This window comes from Brachypodium distachyon, chromosome 3 (genome assembly GCF_000005505.3).
Source record: "Brachypodium distachyon strain Bd21 chromosome 3, Brachypodium_distachyon_v3.0, whole genome shotgun sequence".
NCBI lineage: Eukaryota > Viridiplantae > Streptophyta > Magnoliopsida > Poales > Poaceae > Brachypodium > Brachypodium distachyon.
Window position 1 is genome coordinate 4153187 of NC_016133.3, and position 20275 is coordinate 4173461.

A 20275-nucleotide genomic window follows, 5' to 3' on the forward strand; every position below is an offset into this window, starting at 1 on the left:
TGCACGGGCAGTGATTGCATGATCTGGACTCACAAAACGAAGAACCATCATGAAAAAAAGCCTGGAAATCAAGACACTAGGTAGCAAGAGGTACTGCACGGGTAGCAAGAAGACAGTGGTCAATGGAGGAGAGATGAATACCGCAACTAAGTAGTGGTAATTTGAAGAAGTCACAAGAACTACACGGATATCAAGATAGAAAAGAAGATGACATGTGAGTCCATAAAAAAAATGAATAAGTAAAAAAGAAAACATATTGAAAAAAGAAGAGAACAAATTTAGTATCAACCACCATTAAAAACATGCTAAAAGCTCTACGAATTATACTGACCTTTGGACTAACTAAGCTTGAGTTAGACAGTTTAGAACACAGGCAATACTATGTGACAACACATCCCATCGCTCTCCTCGGAAAAAAAAACTCTTAATGTAGGCTGAAAAACACCATGTAAAATGTATTACTACGTATTAACTATCACTGTCCAGAAAAAAAAAAGGTAACAGCTATGCCATCTTTACATGAGAACTACGAATCTATCAGATCGTTTCTATGCAGAGACTATGCCAACAAACTATAGAAACACATCAAGCCTTGCATAACAAGCGCTGTACAGCTATTCCATGGTCGTCCAAAGGACAGCTTCCCTGGGCGGTGTGTTGCTGCTGCAGGAATCTGCCAAGAAAATGGAGATTCCCATCTCAGAGGCTTCCACAGTCCTAGATCATGTCAACAGTTGTTCCTTTATAAAGTTTTAAGTTATCCTTCCGTCAATTTTAAGCGTGGGACAACGTTCATCGATTGCAATTCCTGAAAAAAGAGAACACCGAACAAAACAAGAAATCCAAGTCAGATCTATTGGGTGCAGGAGTTAAAAGTTAAAAGCAGTAATGTGTAGTGTGGATAATATTAATATGATTCTTCAGATGCACAAGATCCAACTGAACAAACAATAGGCAAACCCATAAATACTTTTACGAATATCTGAGCAGCAAAAGTCAAGGAAGCACTTAATTTTTAAGTCCTTGACAAGGTGCAAACTGTAATTCATCAAATGCAGAATCTCAGTAAAGCAATTAAGCAGCATGATTAAAGAACCCATTTTCAGTGCCCTCTTTTTCAGTACCTGAAACAAAAGCTTGCAAGCATATGGCATCCTCATCTTGGCCATGTTTTCTCCATTTTTGCACATTGAGCAGAAGGAAGTCTTCAGTTTATAATTGTAGTAGCCTAACAAACCACATTTTCTGCAAACCTGGATAACATGAACAACAAAATAAGGGGAGGCTGCCCGAATTACCAAGAAATAGAAGGACGTACTGGCATAAATGTTCCCTGTTGATTATGGTTAAATCGACCAACCACATCAAGAAAGAACTAAACATGGGACACTTGACAACAGCTAGTCAAGTGTGTTCTTTACAGTTCAACTAGATGTAATAGCTAGTTCCGTGGGTTGTTAACCATTCACCCATGAGAATTGATTGAGTGACAAGGGCTGGCAGGTTTAGTTGCAGTACTGATGCTACAAAAACATGGATGCTCCTTGAATGATTCCAGCCAACTGGGAGAATCGCAAACAACTTCAAAGATTACCTGGACTTGATATGGATCACTTGATAGTAGGAGACGCTCAAAGATTAGCATGCTAGCACCGTATGCAATTAAACAATCACGCTCCATCTCACCAAGACGCAGGCCTATGAAAGAATATATATCAATGACGGGGACTAAGATTTTTAAGAATAGAAAGTACTAGGCTGCATTGCCATTTTCTTCCAGCATATATCAATGCAGTGAAGATTTAAACCTCCATCGCGACTTCTCCCTTCAGTAGGTTGCCTGGTCAGTAGTACTCGCGGTCCACTAGCTCGAGCATGCATCTTATCAAGAACCTGGAGAATTCAAGCAATTATTTACAGAATCACAATGCAATCAAAAGCAAACTGAGATGACATGATAGGAGCCAAAACAACTATAAGTTCTATGTACAATTTGAAGATTGAAAAGGCGTTAGTCAGGCCTGCTAACAGCTTACAACCAATTGCTGTATCATGCAGTGCAAGGTGCACTAGAATGCTGTTAACCACCACGCTACACTATGAACTACAATAGTAAGCCAGTGTGCATGCCTTAGTGGAAAAGAGAACGGTTCAAGCAGCTAGAAGGAGAACTGTAGGGGAGGCCCTGACAGTAGACATTTTAGTAAAACGAGAAATATTAACAAGGTAGCTGTACACAAGAGACAGTATAATTTTAATCATCAATCCTTTTATTAATCATAATTAACACAACAAAGCATGCTATACAAATAGATGCAACAGAAAACAAAGCCTCCGTTAAGGCCCAAAAAATGGAAGAAACAAGACTATGCCTACCATGTGCTTCAGTTTCTGGTAGTAGATTGGCCCCATGAAGATATATGCCTCAAGAGGATGACCTAAAATGCCTGAAATGAAAGAAATAAAAAACAGCTCTAAGACCACGCAGGGACAGGTGGTTGTGACCCGCACCTTGCTGAAGAACATCCCACAAAATAACACAATGAGAAATTTGCGTATTTAGTGCCACATACTTTCAGTTACCAGAACAGAATGATAGTTAAGAAATTGAAGAATGGCACATCATGTTCAGATTCCTCAAAAAAAATGTTCAGATTTCTTAGGTTTAGATGCTCTTTGTGTTGTATACAATTTACACACTTTTATCACTATACAATACTCGCACGCCAAGGAAAGAATGGGAAGAAATTGAAAATTTTGGAAGAATATGGTAAACTTCTTTTGTGGTCAGGAGGGTCCAGAAATCCGTTTTCAGCACAAAAAACATTGCACAACCAGTTTGTCATAACCGAACAAAAACAGGACATTCGACCAGTTTTTCTTTGTAAAATTAACTTCGCTATGAAGGATATATCTAATAAGATAGAATTGTACACATCTCAGGTACATTGCATATAAAAACCAGTCAGTTTCAGGAAATCAACAGTGACCAGGTTGACTAAAAGCGGGCAAACCTGCTGCATGAAAGTTATTTGTACCATAATCATCACTGTTCTTTTTGGTTATTTGAGATCTAAGTTACATAATCTGTACTTCTACTACACACGTAGATCAAAAAAATCATTCATAGAAAAGTTGACATCAACTGAATGAAAATTGAATGGAGTTCGCAATCGTCTTACTTTATTAGCATATTAGCTGCAGCACAGTTGTTTTTAGATTAAGTGGGGATCAGGAAATAAAGAGTTGGGATAATTTGAAAATTTGAAGTTTCTCTGCAAATTAACTTGACACTAAGAACACACCTGAGTACAAGAAATCTTTTCCATTATAGCTGAAGCCGTGCTTGACAAGAGTATGGCTGGTATGCAAAGAACAATAATGTTGAAGATTAATTGTAACTTGGTTTTTTAAATAACTTTTTGCAAAAAAAACTACAGTGCTACATGATAGAAGCATACCTTATGTCGTCAACGTGATCAGCGTTGCCACTTGATTCACCAAATGCACTGCCATAATGGAATCGACCACAAGAAACGCCAGCCTTCCCCCCAAGAAGTTCAATCATTTTACCTATCGTCATACGGCTGGTGACCAAAACAACAGTATGTCAGGCTGGAGAAACAATACCACACAAAATATAACTCCCTCCATGTCACAGGACAGTTTTAGAGATCATACAAACAACCCTTTGCGCATCTTTTCCTTAAGAGGAAGAGCAAAAACCTTGGTTACAAGAGTTTAGAGGTCCGGTACACACAAAGACTCCCTATTTTATACTCATAATGGCTCTCACAACCTGCGATGGTAGGCCTGACACCATCACTCTCTGACATTGACTCCAAAGGTACACTTCGATGTCAATTTATATCAACATATGTATCTCGAATAAAAATAAGTATATATAATGAAAGCATATTTCATGATGGACATAGTATTATCAATTTGGTGTCTTTGATGTTGGCACATTGTCTATATTGATAGTTAAACTTGAAAATGTTTGACTAACACGGATTCTAAAATGACATGTATTTGTAATGCAAACTCAGCAACGCAGTAAATTACTGCTCTTATAAAGATTTGAGTTTGTGGTCGTCCGTTCATTTCACCGAAACTATTCCCTAGATTGCAAGGAAATCACCATAATTGTCACCCATCCTATGTAGTAAATATAAGTACCACGATCTTTTGATTGGATTGGCGTATGTTTTGAGTTGTTAGGGCACACGAGCATTTGAGCAAATCATGCCAAAAAAAATCAGAGCAAGAACATGCATTTAGCTTGTATAGCTAACTACCAAGCTACAAGAATTTAAACATGTAATTGCTATTTAGCATTCACATGAGAATATGCATATAACACTCCAGGGTTGGTACACGTGAACTGGAAGACAAGATCACTGTAATAAGCCTTTTGGAACAATCACAACTTCAAAGATCAGGGTAATTATCCAATCAATTTATCTTCGCTCCTATAAACATGTCAATTGGTGCTGACGGTCTGTCCACCACCTTCTCCATTTCCTTGCATGTGGAACCATGACAAAAGTTTGGTAACATTTTCAAAGACATGGCATGAAGCAGTGGAAGGAGATAACAATGCCAAGACATGTTGACTCGCTTTTCCGCTTAACGAAAAGATATAAAAGCTTCTGCATGTTCTCTCAAAACGTGGATTCTCTCGAACTAAAACTCGACAAACTGACATATTTTCCACATTAGATCAGGCAGAGTTGAATATCAGTACACGACATGAATAAAATTTCCCTGTTAAGTGGTTCCAGCTTGAAAAAACAAAGCCACTCTATTCAGAAACATGCTAGAGATGGAGGTCACTACACACAGATGGATTAAATGACATGCTAGGTTAAGGAAATTAAGAAAACAATGAAATAAATATAGAATATAACCAAAGGCGATATAAAACCTTGGAAATCCGTGCGGATTCATAATTAAATCAGGGCATATTCCTCTCTCGGAGAAGGGGAAGTCTTCCTGCTGAACAATGGTGCCACAAACACCTTTCTGTCCATGTCTGCTACTAAACTTGTCACCAACCTGGGTCACAAACATGAATACAAATTTATGTTCAACTTTCTGCAGTTGAAATCAAGGGAATCACAGAATGTGCCTTACCTCTGGCCGCCTAGTGTGACGGATGATACACTTAATGGTTAATTTGTCATTTGTATCCGAACAAAGCATTACACGATCTACAACGGTTGTCTCACCATCGACACCTTTGTAAACAGCGGGTGAGTCCTTATAGTCCCTGGATAAGAAAATTTCATCAATAAAGCACATACAACATTCTTCAAAACCAAACATTTTGAGCCAATGAATAGAAGATGGAATATGACAAAAAAATAATCACAGAAACATAAGAATACCCACCTATCAGTTAATGTAGTACCAGGAGTTTTCGGGATAGCCTTAGGTGTTTGCTTGTTCACATAGATATCATGATTACGGATTATTTGACCAGGTGCAACAAACCCATCTTCATCCAATGCCTGTCAAAAAGGTTCACTGTTAAAGCTATTAGAAAGTGTTTGTAAAATTGACAGAATTAAGATAAAAATAAATCTAACCAGTTTAGGACTGACTGACCAACCCCTTTTGGTCCTACCACTCATAACAAGCACAGCAAACAAAAACAATAAACAACTGCCACCAGTTTGGCTCTGTTTACCATTCATTTTGCAGTTACTAAAAAAAGAGTCAAACAAATCTCAAAATTTATACTTAAAAGTCAAAATTATCAAGGGAGTAACACACCAACGATGTCATGTCAATGAAAGATAAAGACAGATGGATGGAGATACTTATGATTTTTAAATTAAAAAAATCCAAATAGCTCAATTGGAAAGAATTGGACCTTCACTGCCTACAAAATTTTCCTAACACCCCCCACCCCCAGTGTGTTTCGAAGTGAGCTTTAGTATTGCTGACTGTAAATTAAGTTTAACAAAGCATCCTATGGAGGAAAATGTCGAGTTTATAGTAGTTCAGATAAATAACAATGATCAGACATTTGTACCCGCATATTCTGCTTTATCAAAGCACCATCTTTATCTCTTTGGGGTTTAGCAATCCTATCTGATATAGTACCATTTGCATACTTCTCCGTTGTTACAGTGTACCTGCAGGATGAGAACCAGAATTAAACTATAGAAAGTTAGAAACAAAAAATAACATCATTGATGACATGGTCCTTAAGTATTTCAGGCAGAGCAAATTAAACAGCTATGAAAGGTGAAATTACTTTTTCATTGCTATGCAACGACCAAAACCTCGATCAAGGGATGATTTGTTCATTACGATTGCATCTTCAATATCATATCCACTGTAACTCATGACAGCAACAGTTGCATTCTGCCCAGCCCCAAGCTTATCGTATCCCACCTGAAAATATTTGCAGTGAAGTATTTGTTGCATGAAAAATAAGAGGGTATCTGTTTGTGCGACATGGGGGGGTAGAGAGGGGGACAAACCAACTCAATTGTTTTTGTTGTAAGCAGAGGACGCTGTGCATACACAAGTAAATAGAGTAGAGAGTCTGCTCGGAACAACTACAAAAGATATCCAAAGAAATGTTAGTTCCCACCAATAGGAAGGAAGCTTAGAGCGAGGCAGAACACGAGGATCACAACATCTTAGGTCAGATATGATGGAATGAAAATTAATTTTATCCAGGCATGTGGTAAGATGCCTTTGGATGGCCTGGATGCATGCGCCAGCTACAACAGGCCATTCTATTAACATTTATGCGAGGCAAATGACATTTAACAGTGAAAAGAGAACTCGGCCTGCTTCTTACCTGATTATAAGCAATATTTCCCATTGCTTGCTTACCCATAGCACACTGTACACGAGAAATGTCAGAAAAGTTTTCCAAAAACTATTGAGATGTACATCAGCAAATGAATATCCAGCAATCCTTACCTGATAAGTGTTACGTGGAGATTGATTATGGTGTGGATAAGGAATAAGTCCAGCTACAACTCCTAATATGGTCATTGGCTCTATTTCAATGTGAGTGATGCTGCTTCTTTGAACATCATCTTGATCCAAATGTTCATATAATGCTATCTGTTTGAATCGGCACATTTTATCACAATAATAATAAACCACACACCAAAATACAAAAGAATCATGATATACCAATGCATTGTTCTCCTCGTTGACATCAAGATATTCAATCAACCCATCACGCAGAAAATCATCGAATGAACGAACGCCATCCTAAAAGGTGAAATCAGTTGTGAGAAAGATCAAACAAATGACAGGAGATCAAGAAAGCGTACAAATTGCTGACCCTCAGTTCTTTCATATGATGCTCTTTGACCCTTGACCTGCCCTTGTCAGCAATTATAAGTGGGCGACAAACACGGCCACCATCAGAGGCAATGTGAATGCAATGCTATAATGACAGAAATACCTTGGTCAGTTGACGCTGCGGTTACCATCAAACCCACCAGTGAAAAGTTTCACTAACAAGATTTTGATTAATACCATCCTAAATAGAGTTTCGAAGTTCTCAAGATACATTTTATTGATTATCAGTAGTTCAGACTTCAGACCACAATATTCATTAGCATGACAAATCATTTTCATTGTAAGCTACTCCCTCCGATCCTAAATTCTTGTCTCAAATTTGCCCAAATATGGATGTATCTACTCTTAAAAGGCGTCTAGATACATGTAATATTTCGACAACAATTTAGGATCAGAGGGAGTAGTAGTAATCAAGAGAAGAAACAATACCTGCTTCTCGTTTACAAAAATGCTTACAAACTCTCCAATTTTTCCTGATTGACGAAATGTTCTCATAGACTTAGCAAATCTCTGGAAAGCATCATAGATAGCTTAATGCGAATTAAAAATGGAAATAATTTAAGCTATATGTACGCTTTAGAAAGAATTAGAGACCTGAGGCTGTCTGTGTTTCCCCAATATTAATCCATTGAACATGACCAAAAATGAACCTGGTGCATGAATTTCCTCTCCAGAAAGAAGTGATAATTTTTCCACGCCTAGACTATAACACTACAGTAAAGAATGAACAGAACATAGCAGATATAAAATTGCTCAAGTGGACTTCATTATATATCCATGAGTGTAAAGAAAGTAAGTGAAAATAAATAAAGAAAACATGGTAGGAGCTTGCACCACAACCAGTTCCCATGCAGTTTGTGGTTGTTCTGTTGTGCTGCGATGTATAACCTAGTCAAACTATATAACTTATTCCCATATAATTTTCCTGTTGTAGCTCCCAATAGATTCATTCAAACACTACCTCCGATCAGAAATTGATGGTCAAAGTACCATCTTAAAGACCATGTGAATGTCCTAAAGGACTTACATTTTGCATTCGAGTTAGTAGTTATAATATTTACAAATTAAAAACAATTCTGAAAACCTACTGTAATCTCAAACAGAACCAGCAGTTGAAAATAGTGGAATTATTTTTCTTTGAGCAAAGAAAAGTAAGGAACATGTACAGGTGGTAGATACAATTCTGAAAAGCTACCGCAATCTCAAAAAGAGCCAGCAGTTGAAAACTGTAGAATGATTTTTCTTTAAGTGAAGAAAGTAGAATATGTACAGGTAGGTGGTAGATACAATTCTGGAAAGCTACAGCAATCTCAAACAGAGCCCTCCCTTAGGAAATAAAAATAGCTGAATTAGGAGAAAACAAACCAAATTCATCAGTGGACCCTCCTCTTGATCCGTTGTAACATGAGTCAACAAAGCTAAATTTTTTGTCAATCCGCAAGCTTCCCCTTCGGGTGTATCACAAGGGCAAAGCATACCCCACTGTTACAAAGAAAGAATATTACATATATTTCCTGTATCTTTATTAAGTGGAAACATTACAACACTTTTTTCCTCACCTGACTAGGCTGCAAAGCACGCGGCCCGCTTGTTTTCCGGGTCTTCTCAAATTGTGGTGTTATACGTGTCATGTAGCCTAAAGATGCCATGTAGGATAACCTAGAAAGAACCTGCATACAGGTAGAAGAAAAACTAAAACTCCTAAAATCTGTAGAACAGAGAATATAAATCAAGCCTCAGAGATCTGAATGAGTAGATACCTGTGATACACCTTTTCTATGCATCTTAAATCGTTTAATGTCCCAATTTCCCGTGGAAATAGCTCTCTCCAGACCAGTGGTTATGAGATCCTGCTGCATTATCAACTGCAGAAAGGAAGAAAATCATATATCTAAGATACTACAGCAATTCTTGTAATATATATACACCATAACCGAGCATCTGAAACGAATTGAGTAAACTTTTCCAAACTACACATCTTCTTTCAAAACTATATAGAAACTTGCTTTCACAAATCGGTTTCACAGAACTACGCTGTTTATTACAAACTATTTCAGTCACCTCTGCCGGGGCCACAATTTGTGGTTTGTTAGGGGTATACAAACACCTCTAGTTTCATAGTTTGTGAACGTGATATTTCAGGAAAACGTAGTAACCATGTGTCAAAATCCAACCTCTATAGAACATATAAAGAAACTGAATACTGCACGAATACGCGTAATGCATGAACAGAAACACAACCAAATATGGGATCAAATTATTCTAGCTTGCAAGTCATAGGCTCATAGCAATTCACATCTTGGAACCAGTGTATTTGTACCCAACAGAACTTTCAATTCCAGTGCATACAAAGCCGGCTGAAATCCACAAGGGCATAAAAATCCCATCGCAAGAGATGACAATAGATTCATTTCATATTTTAAAATATTTTGCGTGCCTTCTTAACAAGCTTGTAGCTTCAAAGGCATTTCCATTTGTGGAGTTGAAAATCTTAGCAAGATTGCCAAAAATAACATACTTCGGTTAGTAAACTCATCGAGATTAAATAACCTCACAGCAACAGCTATATAAAATTGGACTACATAGAGACAGCAATCCAACGTAAAATAGGGCAACAATAATTCAGTGCACTGTCCGAATGTGACACTACAGTAACACCGTGGCAGACTGCAGTAAAACACCAAGGGAGGATCAAATTAGTGTTCATAATATGAAACAGATTCTCATTACCTGGCTAAAATCCAAAGGACTAGAACGGGCCATGTCACTGTTTTTGTTCATACGGTCTACAGCAAAGGAATTCATCGTTTTGAACAAATCCTTCAATAAAGAAGCACCGTAAGAAAGGCAATCACAGAATGCACAAGATTTTGAAATAGCAAGAGAAAATAAACACCTCGAAAAGCAAGGATACTAGTTGACCAGACAGCTCCAGCCTCTTGTTCCCTACATAATCCTGAAACAATCAACAAGAAATGAGAAAAATGGTTGCAACATGTAAATTTTATGTACCAGATGATTCACACATGTCTAAAATGCATATACCAAACTGAAGAATGCTGCTACTTGCTTCTATCTAGATTGACCAAAATAATACTGATAGAACTACATCCAGATCACCAAATGGAAGTTTCTTTAGAGTTTCAAATCTCTCTATTTACAAATATTATTTGAACAGCAACTTCGTTAGGATATTAAGATATTTAAAGTCAATTATGTTTTCGTGATAAATTTAGTTTTGTGGATGCACACTGTGAATAATAGATCACAGAATAAGAATACGTTGTAACACAAAATAAAGTGATTGGATGAATGCTGGATAGAGGCAAAAAAAGATGTAAGATGTAACTTGTTGCCCCAAATCCCAATGATGGATCAGATGTGCAATCTGAAAGTGCACTAATGTAGGGTATGTTTGGTCTGTGCATATATTTGCCGTACCAAAATTTTGGCAGCCTGTGGAGGTTTGTCTTTGCTTGGTTGGTTGCCAAAAGTTTTGCTGCCTATGGAATCTTGCCAATCCACCTCACAGTCCCTTCACAAATCTTGCCAATTTTCAGCCACACAAGGGCCAAGTCTCTGTCCAATATTTTGGCCAGCCAATGGTTGGCAAATTTTGGTAGGGCAATTTTTGGCACAAACCAAACATACCCATAGAGATTATAAAGTTTGGAGTTGGTGGTCGTCAATTCACTTTATTACAACCCTCCTCTTCTCACCATTAGCAAGTTGGGCCATGCAAATCCACGAGTAGGAAAAGCAAAAAATTAACACTCCCTCTCTCCAACCTCTTCCTGCTACATCTGCTCTTCAATCTTCACGAGGTTGGGTTCATAGTTCAAATCCAGCAAAGTTAATCGTCAGGCTTTAATGGCATTGGTCCATAGTCTATCTATTGTATAGAATTTCTTATTTGACGATTCCGTAGCAAAGTACGGGCACTGTGCTAGTACCCATAGAGATCACAATACCAAGGAAGGTCACTCTGTACAGCCAGGTTTAGTCAGAACCGGATAACCGGGCCATGCACAGTAAATACAAAACAGAGTTTAGTAAGACTGTCATACTCCCTCCGATCCATAATAAGTGTCTCAGATTTTGTACTAACTTAGTATCAAGTTGTACTAAGTCTGAGACACTTATTATGGATCGGATCGAGTATTTGATTCTCATGTAAAAACTAAGACATGTTTGGTTCCAAGATTATCAGTAGATTATGATCCTTCCCCAGGCTGAAGTTACCTGAGAGAGTATATGTACCTATAGTTTCTTCAAGAAAATACAAAAGGCTTTGCATCTCGATGCATTCATAGATTAGATGTATGCGCTATAGTTGCAGGTTATATTGGATTTTCCGAAGCATATTATACGATAACCAAAATTATACAGGGCCTTGTTGATCCTGCTGCAGCTCCTGTGATTGGCGAAATTGCAATTTAGATTGTCCTCTTACCATTTGTCTAATACGATTAAGCACCATATTAGAATTTAAATTGTCAATAACTAATTATGGAAGAGCCATACCAAATGCAGACTAATACTGCCTCCGTTCTAAAAAGAGGGTGTATTTGTTTCCTTTGACCGAGCCTTTGACCAATTATTGGACTACTAATATATAGTTTTTGTGAAATAAAATTGATATCATTGCATTCGTATTCAAAAGCACTTGTTTACGGTGATGATTTGTATCACATAAATCACACGTTGATGGAGTAATCTTTGGTCAAAGGCTCGGTCAAAGGAAACAAAATACGCTCTATTTTAAGGAATGGAGGCCTGGAGGGAGTAGCTATGTGCAATCATGGAAACCACGATGGCTCAGAGTTTTCTAGACGGCACGGCTGCAAGGGATTGGGTATACATGTGCTAGATGAGAGAATATTTGGAGTCAGATAGATTGGTTGTTTTGTGCTTGCCTAAAACCTAGATACATGGCATCATTATATATTGGACCCTTGAACTTCCTAACAGAATATGAACTCCTAATATGAATTACCTGATACGATACTATTTCCTAAAGGACTCTTAATCTCCTGATCAGACTCCCTGCTAGTCAACAACACGGGGTAGCAAATCAACATGAATATTGGTGATGATTGGTCGACAATGACATCCGTACTTTGTGAATAGAACATGGATAAGAGAGCTGTGGGCACACCAGGTGCCAAAAAAAGTGCAGCACACCAAAGTTGTGGCCATGACCAAACAGTCGTTGTATTTGATCGGACTTGCCCAACATATGTGTACCTACTATGGATAAGAGAGTGGCAGGTGCCCAAAAAAGTGTGGCACACCACAGTTGTGGCCATCAGCCAAACAGTGGCTTTATTTGGTCAAACTTGCATAACATGTGTTCACCTGCTATGGGCATGTGAAAAGGTGCCTGCTTCTTTTGAGATTACATGTGTGCTTATGGTATGCATAAAAACAGACCGGGAATCAAAATTGAATGATGTCCATGAAACAAATAGGACAAGTTAATCCTTGATTTTCTAAGATCAAACTAGCCTAGCTGTCTGAACTGACTGTGATCAGCACACAAGTGTATCCTGAAAAACTGATTCCCGAAATCTTGTATAATGAGTCAAAACTGGTTAAAGTACAAAATCCAAGTTAATTACTCTAAAACACAAGTAAGTTCTTTAGGCCCAGACTGAGATTTATATGAAGCCAAAAAAAACACTGTTGGGGCAAAAAAATACTTTCGTATATTATAGGAGCCATTTCACTAAAGTATTTAGCAGACAGCTCTGGACTTGCCTTGTCGTCAAAGGTGTCAGAATTCAGGATTGCGTCCAACATGCGCCTTAACATTACGGCAGTGTATATGCACTTCTCTCGAAAGTTCCCGTTTTCAACCTACATGAGAGATTGGCATGCATGTCAGTAAAAAGAAAATATTCTGGCTGCAAAGCCTAGGTAAAACATTATCTCACCGGGACATGTGCAACAAAAACATCACGGAGTAGTGTTTTTGACCGACCTTCCTGAGAGAGAGAGAGAGGGGCATTAGATAATTCAGAGAGAAGAATCACTATCTGTGCCATTTTCAAATTATGATTTGACACGTGGAGCAGATGGAGCAACTTAATGTGTGACAACTAAGAAAAATGCAAGTATCAGCTTTTCTGCTAGTCCCAAGAATTTAGTTGGAGAACAGAAATCTGGGAAAAAAACTATAAAATATTTTTTATTACAAGCCATTTTTTAAAAGAAAGCAACACATGTGCTGCAGTTCATAATTACCTTCACATTTCCTGGACCAGGAAACATCACCTGCAAATATAGCATACCGTATAAGTTCAGAAGAGATTCCACGTTCAATATACATATGCAACTAAAATAGGTAATTTAGCTTTTACTAGACAGACCCAGATTCAAGTTTCAACAAAATGAAAAACCACAAAAGAAGATTCAGCTATGGAAGAGAAGCGATGAATGCCATGTCCTGGTAGTTTTAATTTTTGCTAGTTTGCTAATCAAACACATTAGTAATAGAGTGAAGAGTAAAAGCAACCTACACCCCACCTCCCCCCCCCCCCCCACACACACACACACCTCTGTACATAACATACACAACCCCCAAACTGGACATTAAAAAATAGGATAATTAAATTATTTTCATATTAAGAAAAACTGATGTGATTTCCCTGGAACAATAGAAAGGCCCTGAAGTGGCGTAGAATGCTATTAGAAAGGGAAAATTGGCCACAGCACACCGTTATTTTCTGGCCTTTGCCGAAACACACCGCCAGATTGTGTCTTTGCTCAGTACCATTACAATTTTGTGGTCATTTGCCATAACACACCGTCTAGTCCAAAACGGAAAGTTTTGACTTCTTTATTTCTCTGGATGACGCCTTTTGCTTGGGAGGATGATGGTTTTGAACAAAAAAAATTCTATAATTGAAATTTTGGCCCCAAAAGGCAGTACGTTAGTGTTGACTTTGGACGTAATTTGATTACAAAATTGGTCAGCATTTAGCCACAAGTCAAATAATAACGGTCCACAAAATCATAGGTTTAAAATTTAGGTCTGGGGTATTGTGGAAAAAAACGAAACTTTCCGTTTTAGGCCAAGAAGTGTGTTGTGGCAAATGACCATGAAATTGTAATGGTATTGGGCAAAGCCGCAATCCGGCGGTGTGTTTTGGCAAAGGCCGGAAAATAACGGTGTCTCGTGGCCAATTTCCCCCTATTAGAAAAGTAGTCTAGAGGACTAGAAGTGTCAGGGGCTGCTATTGGAAAAGTAGTAAAGACATCTCCAGCCAAATGCCCAACACTCCTTAGAATGCATGACTCTGTATCGAAGGGATCTACTCTTGCAAATCTTAGAATGCACATCATCACTATTTATTACTGCGACAGGAAGTTTAATTGAACGATGATAGTAAGTTATGCTCATAAGTTTGAAGCTTCACCTTGTCATCCATGTACTGCAAAGCTTGCTGTTGTGTATATATTCTCTCTGAAGCACATTCCTAATAGAGCAAAAAACATTTGGCAATTGAAAGGAGTTATAATTCTAATGATCTAACAACAATACAATTTGTAAGAGGATCTCAAATAATATAACTAAGAAAAGGTAAATCAACAAAATAAAAGTACACGAATTACCTGAATAGATAAATATAGAAGGTCACCATATCTTGGATCTCTTCCAACCATTTGTACAATCTCTTGGTCACTTTGAATTCCCATAGCTTTCATAACCACTATAATAGGAATCTGTATAATTCAATGCACAGAAACGGAGCCATGAAATAGCAATTTAATCCTTTGATAGTGTATAGCCGTCTATACGAACCTAAGACCCTTGTTCGCATTTATAAGGACATGGTAGGTGTACGTCGGGAAAGAGAAGGCTACTCTGATCAAGGTTTAGGAAGGCGCTGGGCGGTGTCTGGGCATTTTGCTGCCACCCAGCGACTAGCTCAGATACGAGGAAATAACAGAGAAGTTAAGGCCCAGGAGGAAAAAAGAAAAGAGAAAGTAAGGCCCGGGAGAAAAACAGAAGAGAGAAAGTACCAGCATGCACTATGGCCCACAAACTACTACTTTATTATGGTTAGGGTTTCCTCACTCACAACCGCCAGTGAGCACACAAGCAGCGGTGGCAACGAACAGCACCAGCCGCAGCGGCGGCAAGCATCAGCCACGTGCTGATGGCATCCCGCCGGCGACAACGACAAACCCTTTTCCTCTATTCTCCCGCTCCTATTTTCGCCCCCCACCCCCACCGCTTAACTACTCGCCTATGGCAGAGGTGAGGCGTTTTGCCAGCGCTCCACGCGTAACTGCACCTCCGCGTGCGATTAAGCATACGTTTTCCCCCTTGACTCAGGTAATTCCGACCCTATTAAAGGAGATGATTAATCCTGATAATATCAACTCAACTTTGCACAGATTCTATGACCTTTGTAACGCCTTAAGCCCCCACCACCGTGCCGGCAGCACGCACACATTGTTGCTTAGCTTTAGTTGTGCATAATGTAAGGTAAGCAAACAATGTAACAAAACAGCTGCATATTTATAGCTGCATACTTACAGAAAACCAGTTGTTCAATATAGCTATTATGAGTGAATCCGTGGCAGAAAAGAAAAACATATCTATATCATATCAGTCATGACCATAAAGTATTCAAAAAGATTTAACAGGGAAGTTGAAGAACTAAATGGATGTTAAAAAGATAGGTCCCATATTATGAAAATTATGAAACGAAAGGAATTTTTGTAGGACAACAGGGTACCAAATGCATACCGGCTTAGTGAATTGATTCAGCTGAAGATAAATCTTCTCTTTATCCATAACAATTACCGTCTTGCTTTTTACTTCATGTGTGCTGCTGGTAACAGATGCAATTACCCTACAGGACAGAAAATGAGGGTCAGTAGGTCATTTTGCATAGGATCCTAAGCAGCCCGTATTGGATATCCGGATTGTAGCACAGTGAAAAAAAAACATAAAGAACCACATGAACAACAAATGAAATGACGTCCACATAAGTACACAAAAATAAGCAACTTCAGCAATGAGTTAATACGGAACTCAAGGGCTAATGGTATTAATCATGATGGTTGCAATATCCAGACAATCCCTTGGTCGGGTTTTTGTGTTTGTCAATCAGAAATTCAAAAATGGTTAGTTCATGTACATACTTTGCCTCAACATTTGACAAGGGAGAACATAAATCAACTATTATGCAAAAAAACTGACAAATTCCAACAGTTGTCAAAACCTCAAAATATAAATATCTCTGGTTACTAATACTATTATAAATTTCAAAACAGAAGATAAAATACCTTTTTTTATTATCAGTATCAATAATAATACGATTCTTCGATAGCTGTTCTTGTATTAGGATGACCTGAAAATCAAAGAACATAAAGACCCTCAGGAACTTGTGTACCAAAAAGAAGCACTTAGCATTAGAATTACTCCCTCCGATCCAAATTAATTGTTAACAACTTTGTCTAGATAGGCATGTAGGCACACACTGAAATGTGTCTAGATACATGTGTGTGTAGAGAAATCTGCGACAATTAATTTGGATCGGAGGGTTACTTTTAGCATCACACTAAACAGTAGCATTATGACTTTTAGCATCAAGTAGGTCGTGGCAACAGGGAATACTTGTGAACATCAAAAGTAGAGTACAAAACAGCAGGACAGATTGGAAATTCCATAAATTCTTTAGTTACCTTTTCATTTCCTTTCACAACGAAGTAACCACCAGGATCAAGAGGGCACTCACCTAAACGCAGAATAGTGAAATTATTAACATAACCAGAAAGGTAAGACAGCAATTTCATCTAAAAAGATTAAAAAGATAGGTGAAAGGGAGGATAATAAAAAGGCTAACCATATCTTGCTAGCTCAGCTTCATCCTTTCCATTCAGAACACAAGCGTAACTTCTAAGCATAATAGGCATGTACCCGATGATGAAGTTTGGCTGGAGAAGTAAAAACAAACAAGAGGCTAAGATTCTTTGCCACAAAGTCAGTCTAGAGTTGGCATATCATATCTGCATGCAGAATAAGTAAACATTCTTTTGTGGGATGGACGGAGGGGTTTTTCAACCAGATATTAGATGGGTTACCTTCCTGTGCACCACATGTGTCTTTCCTACAGTGTACTCGATATCAACTATCACAGGAGCAGAATAGCTGAAGAAAGAGAAGGAACATGTTGGGCAAGCACAACAACTGATAATAGGTAACATTAAATTTGTGAAACGCAAAAGAAGTCTGGAAAAATCAATGCTACTATGCTACAATAAAAAATGGTTTTGATAAATCAAATAGAAAAATCACATTGTGCAACTGTTATGTCCTCTGAAATATTAGGCATTGGACTTCTTCCTTTTCCAACATAGATCCCCTTTTGCATTGGAAGGTTTCCAAAAGAACTCTGTACTCTCAATCTGTAGAAAATATTCCCAGAAGCCCTTTGGATCATAAGAATGAGATTGCAGGAAGCCTGTGACACTCCTATGGAATGGCAATTGGCAAAGTCCATAGGAATATTGGAGGAACTCTAACATGAGCCTGGACGTCGCTGAAAAATTATTCTGTGTCTAGCATGAACATTCTTGCTTGTCAAATTCGTGCTAAATCCGTGTGGAGCATCAAAAGAGCCAGTTTTGTAACATCTGTTTTGGTTTCCAATTGGATTCAACATGACATCTCAATCTTATGCTTCCCCTATTCATTGTGTTTTTAGAATCTTACTTTCCAAAGAAACCCTCAAAAATTCTAACTCATATAAAAAAGGGCACCCCGCTCAGCAATATAGGTTGTTCCCAATCATGCATGCTCACAAACTCAATTATGTAGGCAGAAAATAAACATTTCATAGCGATTTCAAGGTAGAGCTCTACAATGGCAATCTTGATAAGCCAGGCAAACAATTGTGAGTCTTTGCTTATTCTGAGTACATATATAGCTATTTGTCTAGCTTTTTGGCCTAGCAGGCTGTCTGTTTGACCAAAGAAAACACTATTTGAAGAACCTGCTACTTTTTAAGCTAATAAATAGATCTACTCCCTCCGTCCCGAATTAACTGACGTGGATTTGTATGTGATGCTCAGTTAATTGTAGGCACAGAGTTAGATCAGAAGGAACAGATTTAGATCAGATAGAATGATGTGAAGCAATGACAAGCTTACGTCCGATCAGTTAGGCGGCAAAAGTGTGGTGTGATAGTCTCGACTCTAAAATCTACTTGTACTGACGGCTCGCCGACACGTATATCTTTGTACCTACATCAAGAAAACAAAAGAATAAACATAAGGGAACACTTAAAACACACAAAAATCACAGTGGCTGTAGGATTGAATGGTGACATGCCTAAGATAAATGGATGGGTCACTGCGCGCCTCAATTCGGTTGTTTGCCTGGACAATGTTCTTGATTCCTTTGGTGATGAAGTAGTTAAACGAGTCGATGTGCTCCTTGACAAGGCCTCTAACCTAGTGATATAAAGACGAGGGATAAAAGCAAATGAATCAACAGGATGCGACAATAAATTGAGTAGTTGGCACCCCCATTGAAAAAGGGGAAGACGCAGCAAAGAGAAACTCAAGCCTATGCAGTGTAGCTCAGTCAAAGTGAATCAAATTGCAAGTAGCCATGGATTAAAACTAGGGCAGAAAGACCAAAGAGCACTCAGGCAATGTTAGGCATTATCTAGATTCTAGGCTAAATTGAGGATACCAACTACTGGTACTCTTACTGGTTACCACGAAAGTGGGCCTTGCATTACCAAATAAACCAATTGAGAACAGAACCAATGTTATGTGTGGAAAACAGGAATAAGACATAACTCTATTAAACTGAGAGTGCTGTGAATCTATCAGGGCATTACGAGAAGAAGAAAAATGACCTGGGTTGCTAAACTACATCATCATAAGCATGCAATAACTTAAATAAAATCCATGGACACAGACAGAAACTCGGCACACAAAATCCAGTTCCAGATGGTACCTTGAGGAAGGCAGGGAGGAGCTCGAACTTGTCGACTGGCCTGCGGACCGGCGCTGCCAACGACCGGTAAGTCGGCACCGGCAGCGCGTCCGGGTCCCCCTCGGCCGCCACGGCATCAGGGCCGGGCATGACAGGGGGCATGGGGATTCACAGCGATGGCAGCGAATCGGCCCTAGCGGCGCTGAGTCGGGGGGAGAAGAAGAACGGGGCGGCTGAGGTTTTGCTTCTTTTTTTTTTGAGCGATGGCTGAGGGTTTGCTAGTTTGGGTTCCGTTTGTTTCTGGTGAAGTGGAGATGTACTTGGGCCTTTTCTATTTTTCTGGGCAGGTGTTTTTGGGAACTGCTCTTTGTTGGGCTTTTATTTTTTGGCTGCCGTCGCCGTGCGAGACTGCGAGTGGAGGGGAGGAGCGAGCCCCGCCAAGAGGAGGGAGAATGACACGATCAGACCGCAGACGAGAGTAGGGAAGGAATGAGGAATCCCCTAGATTTTTAGCCCATTTGCTTCGTTGGGCTGGGCGCCTGGGCCGCCGGGCGCTAGCGGAGTGCCAGCCTGCCAGGCCATGTGGATTTCGGTTTCCCACGGCTAACCCAAAAAAAAAAAAACGGATCATGTTTATTTCGGTTAGCAACAGTAAAACCGAAATATAGAAAATACCTGATAATTCATTTTGTTCGTTTTCGGTGCGGTTTTTGATAAGTTTCAGTGGTGACCTCTCAGACGTCCATCAAATCCATTCCACCTCTAGGTGTAGTGTGCACTGTTTTGCACAGCTAAATTTGTTGTCAACGGAGCGATGCTTGCTTTTTGGGAGTTCACAATTCTGAAACTCTGAATCATGCCTGTAGTTGCAGTAGTAGTTGACTTTTGAGGCGAAGGGTTTGTTTGACTCCTGTTCCCTTATCGAAAATGATTCACGTACGACGTGTTGACGTACGGCTCGACGTGGCTACG

At 39.0% G+C, this 20275-nt stretch overlaps 1 protein-coding gene across 3 annotated transcripts; it reads right to left on the bottom strand.

The window, feature by feature from the left end:
- Positions 1–303: 303 nt before the first annotated feature.
- On the bottom strand, positions 304–19583 carry LOC100839519 (DNA-directed RNA polymerase III subunit 2). Of its 3 annotated transcripts, XM_003570538.4 has the most exons (37): positions 19325–19580; positions 18689–18810; positions 18508–18600; positions 17440–17506; positions 17202–17292; positions 17041–17093; positions 16642–16706; positions 16100–16205; positions 14956–15066; positions 14760–14819; positions 13585–13614; positions 13275–13325; positions 13099–13197; positions 10235–10294; positions 10069–10158; positions 9099–9203; positions 8898–9008; positions 8704–8820; positions 7933–8049; positions 7768–7848; positions 7319–7423; positions 7165–7245; positions 6946–7092; positions 6821–6865; positions 6495–6572; positions 6266–6405; positions 6041–6143; positions 5395–5513; positions 5137–5272; positions 4928–5058; positions 3462–3587; positions 3306–3361; positions 2377–2447; positions 1809–1893; positions 1595–1698; positions 1125–1253; positions 304–808 (listed from the first exon to the last, which is right to left on the bottom strand). In XM_003570538.4, the coding sequence occupies exons 1-37, from the start codon at positions 19463–19465 to the stop codon at positions 758–760; spliced, it is 3477 nt and encodes a 1158-aa protein (XP_003570586.1). In that variant the 5' UTR covers positions 19466–19580; the 3' UTR covers positions 304–757. The 3 variants fall into 3 exon arrangements, with proteins under 3 accessions (XP_003570586.1, XP_024317551.1, XP_024317552.1); XM_024461783.1 differs by lacking the exons at positions 17202–17292; positions 17440–17506; positions 18508–18600; positions 18689–18810; positions 19325–19580 and having other exon boundaries at positions 16100–16207; positions 16643–16706; XM_024461784.1 differs by lacking the exons at positions 304–808; positions 1125–1253; positions 1595–1698; ... (4 more) ...; positions 4928–5058; positions 5137–5272 and having other exon boundaries at positions 5394–5529; positions 19325–19583.
- Between the last annotated feature and the right edge of the window lie 692 nt (positions 19584–20275).

Excerpts from the sequence above, each read along its gene's own strand:
- LOC100839519 (XM_003570538.4), bottom strand. The coding sequence starts at position 19,465 with ATGCCCCCTGTCATGCCCGGCCCTGATGCCGTGGCGGCCGAGGGGGAC. Across the intron at positions 9,204-10,068 it reads GTCCTTTGGATTTTAGCCAG|TTGATAATGCAGCAGGATCT; the intron begins GTAATGAGAATC and ends TCCTTTCTGCAG. Across the intron at positions 3,588-4,927 it reads AATCCGCACGGATTTCCAAG|CCGTATGACGATAGGTAAAA; the intron begins GTTTTATATCGC and ends TTTGGTCACCAG.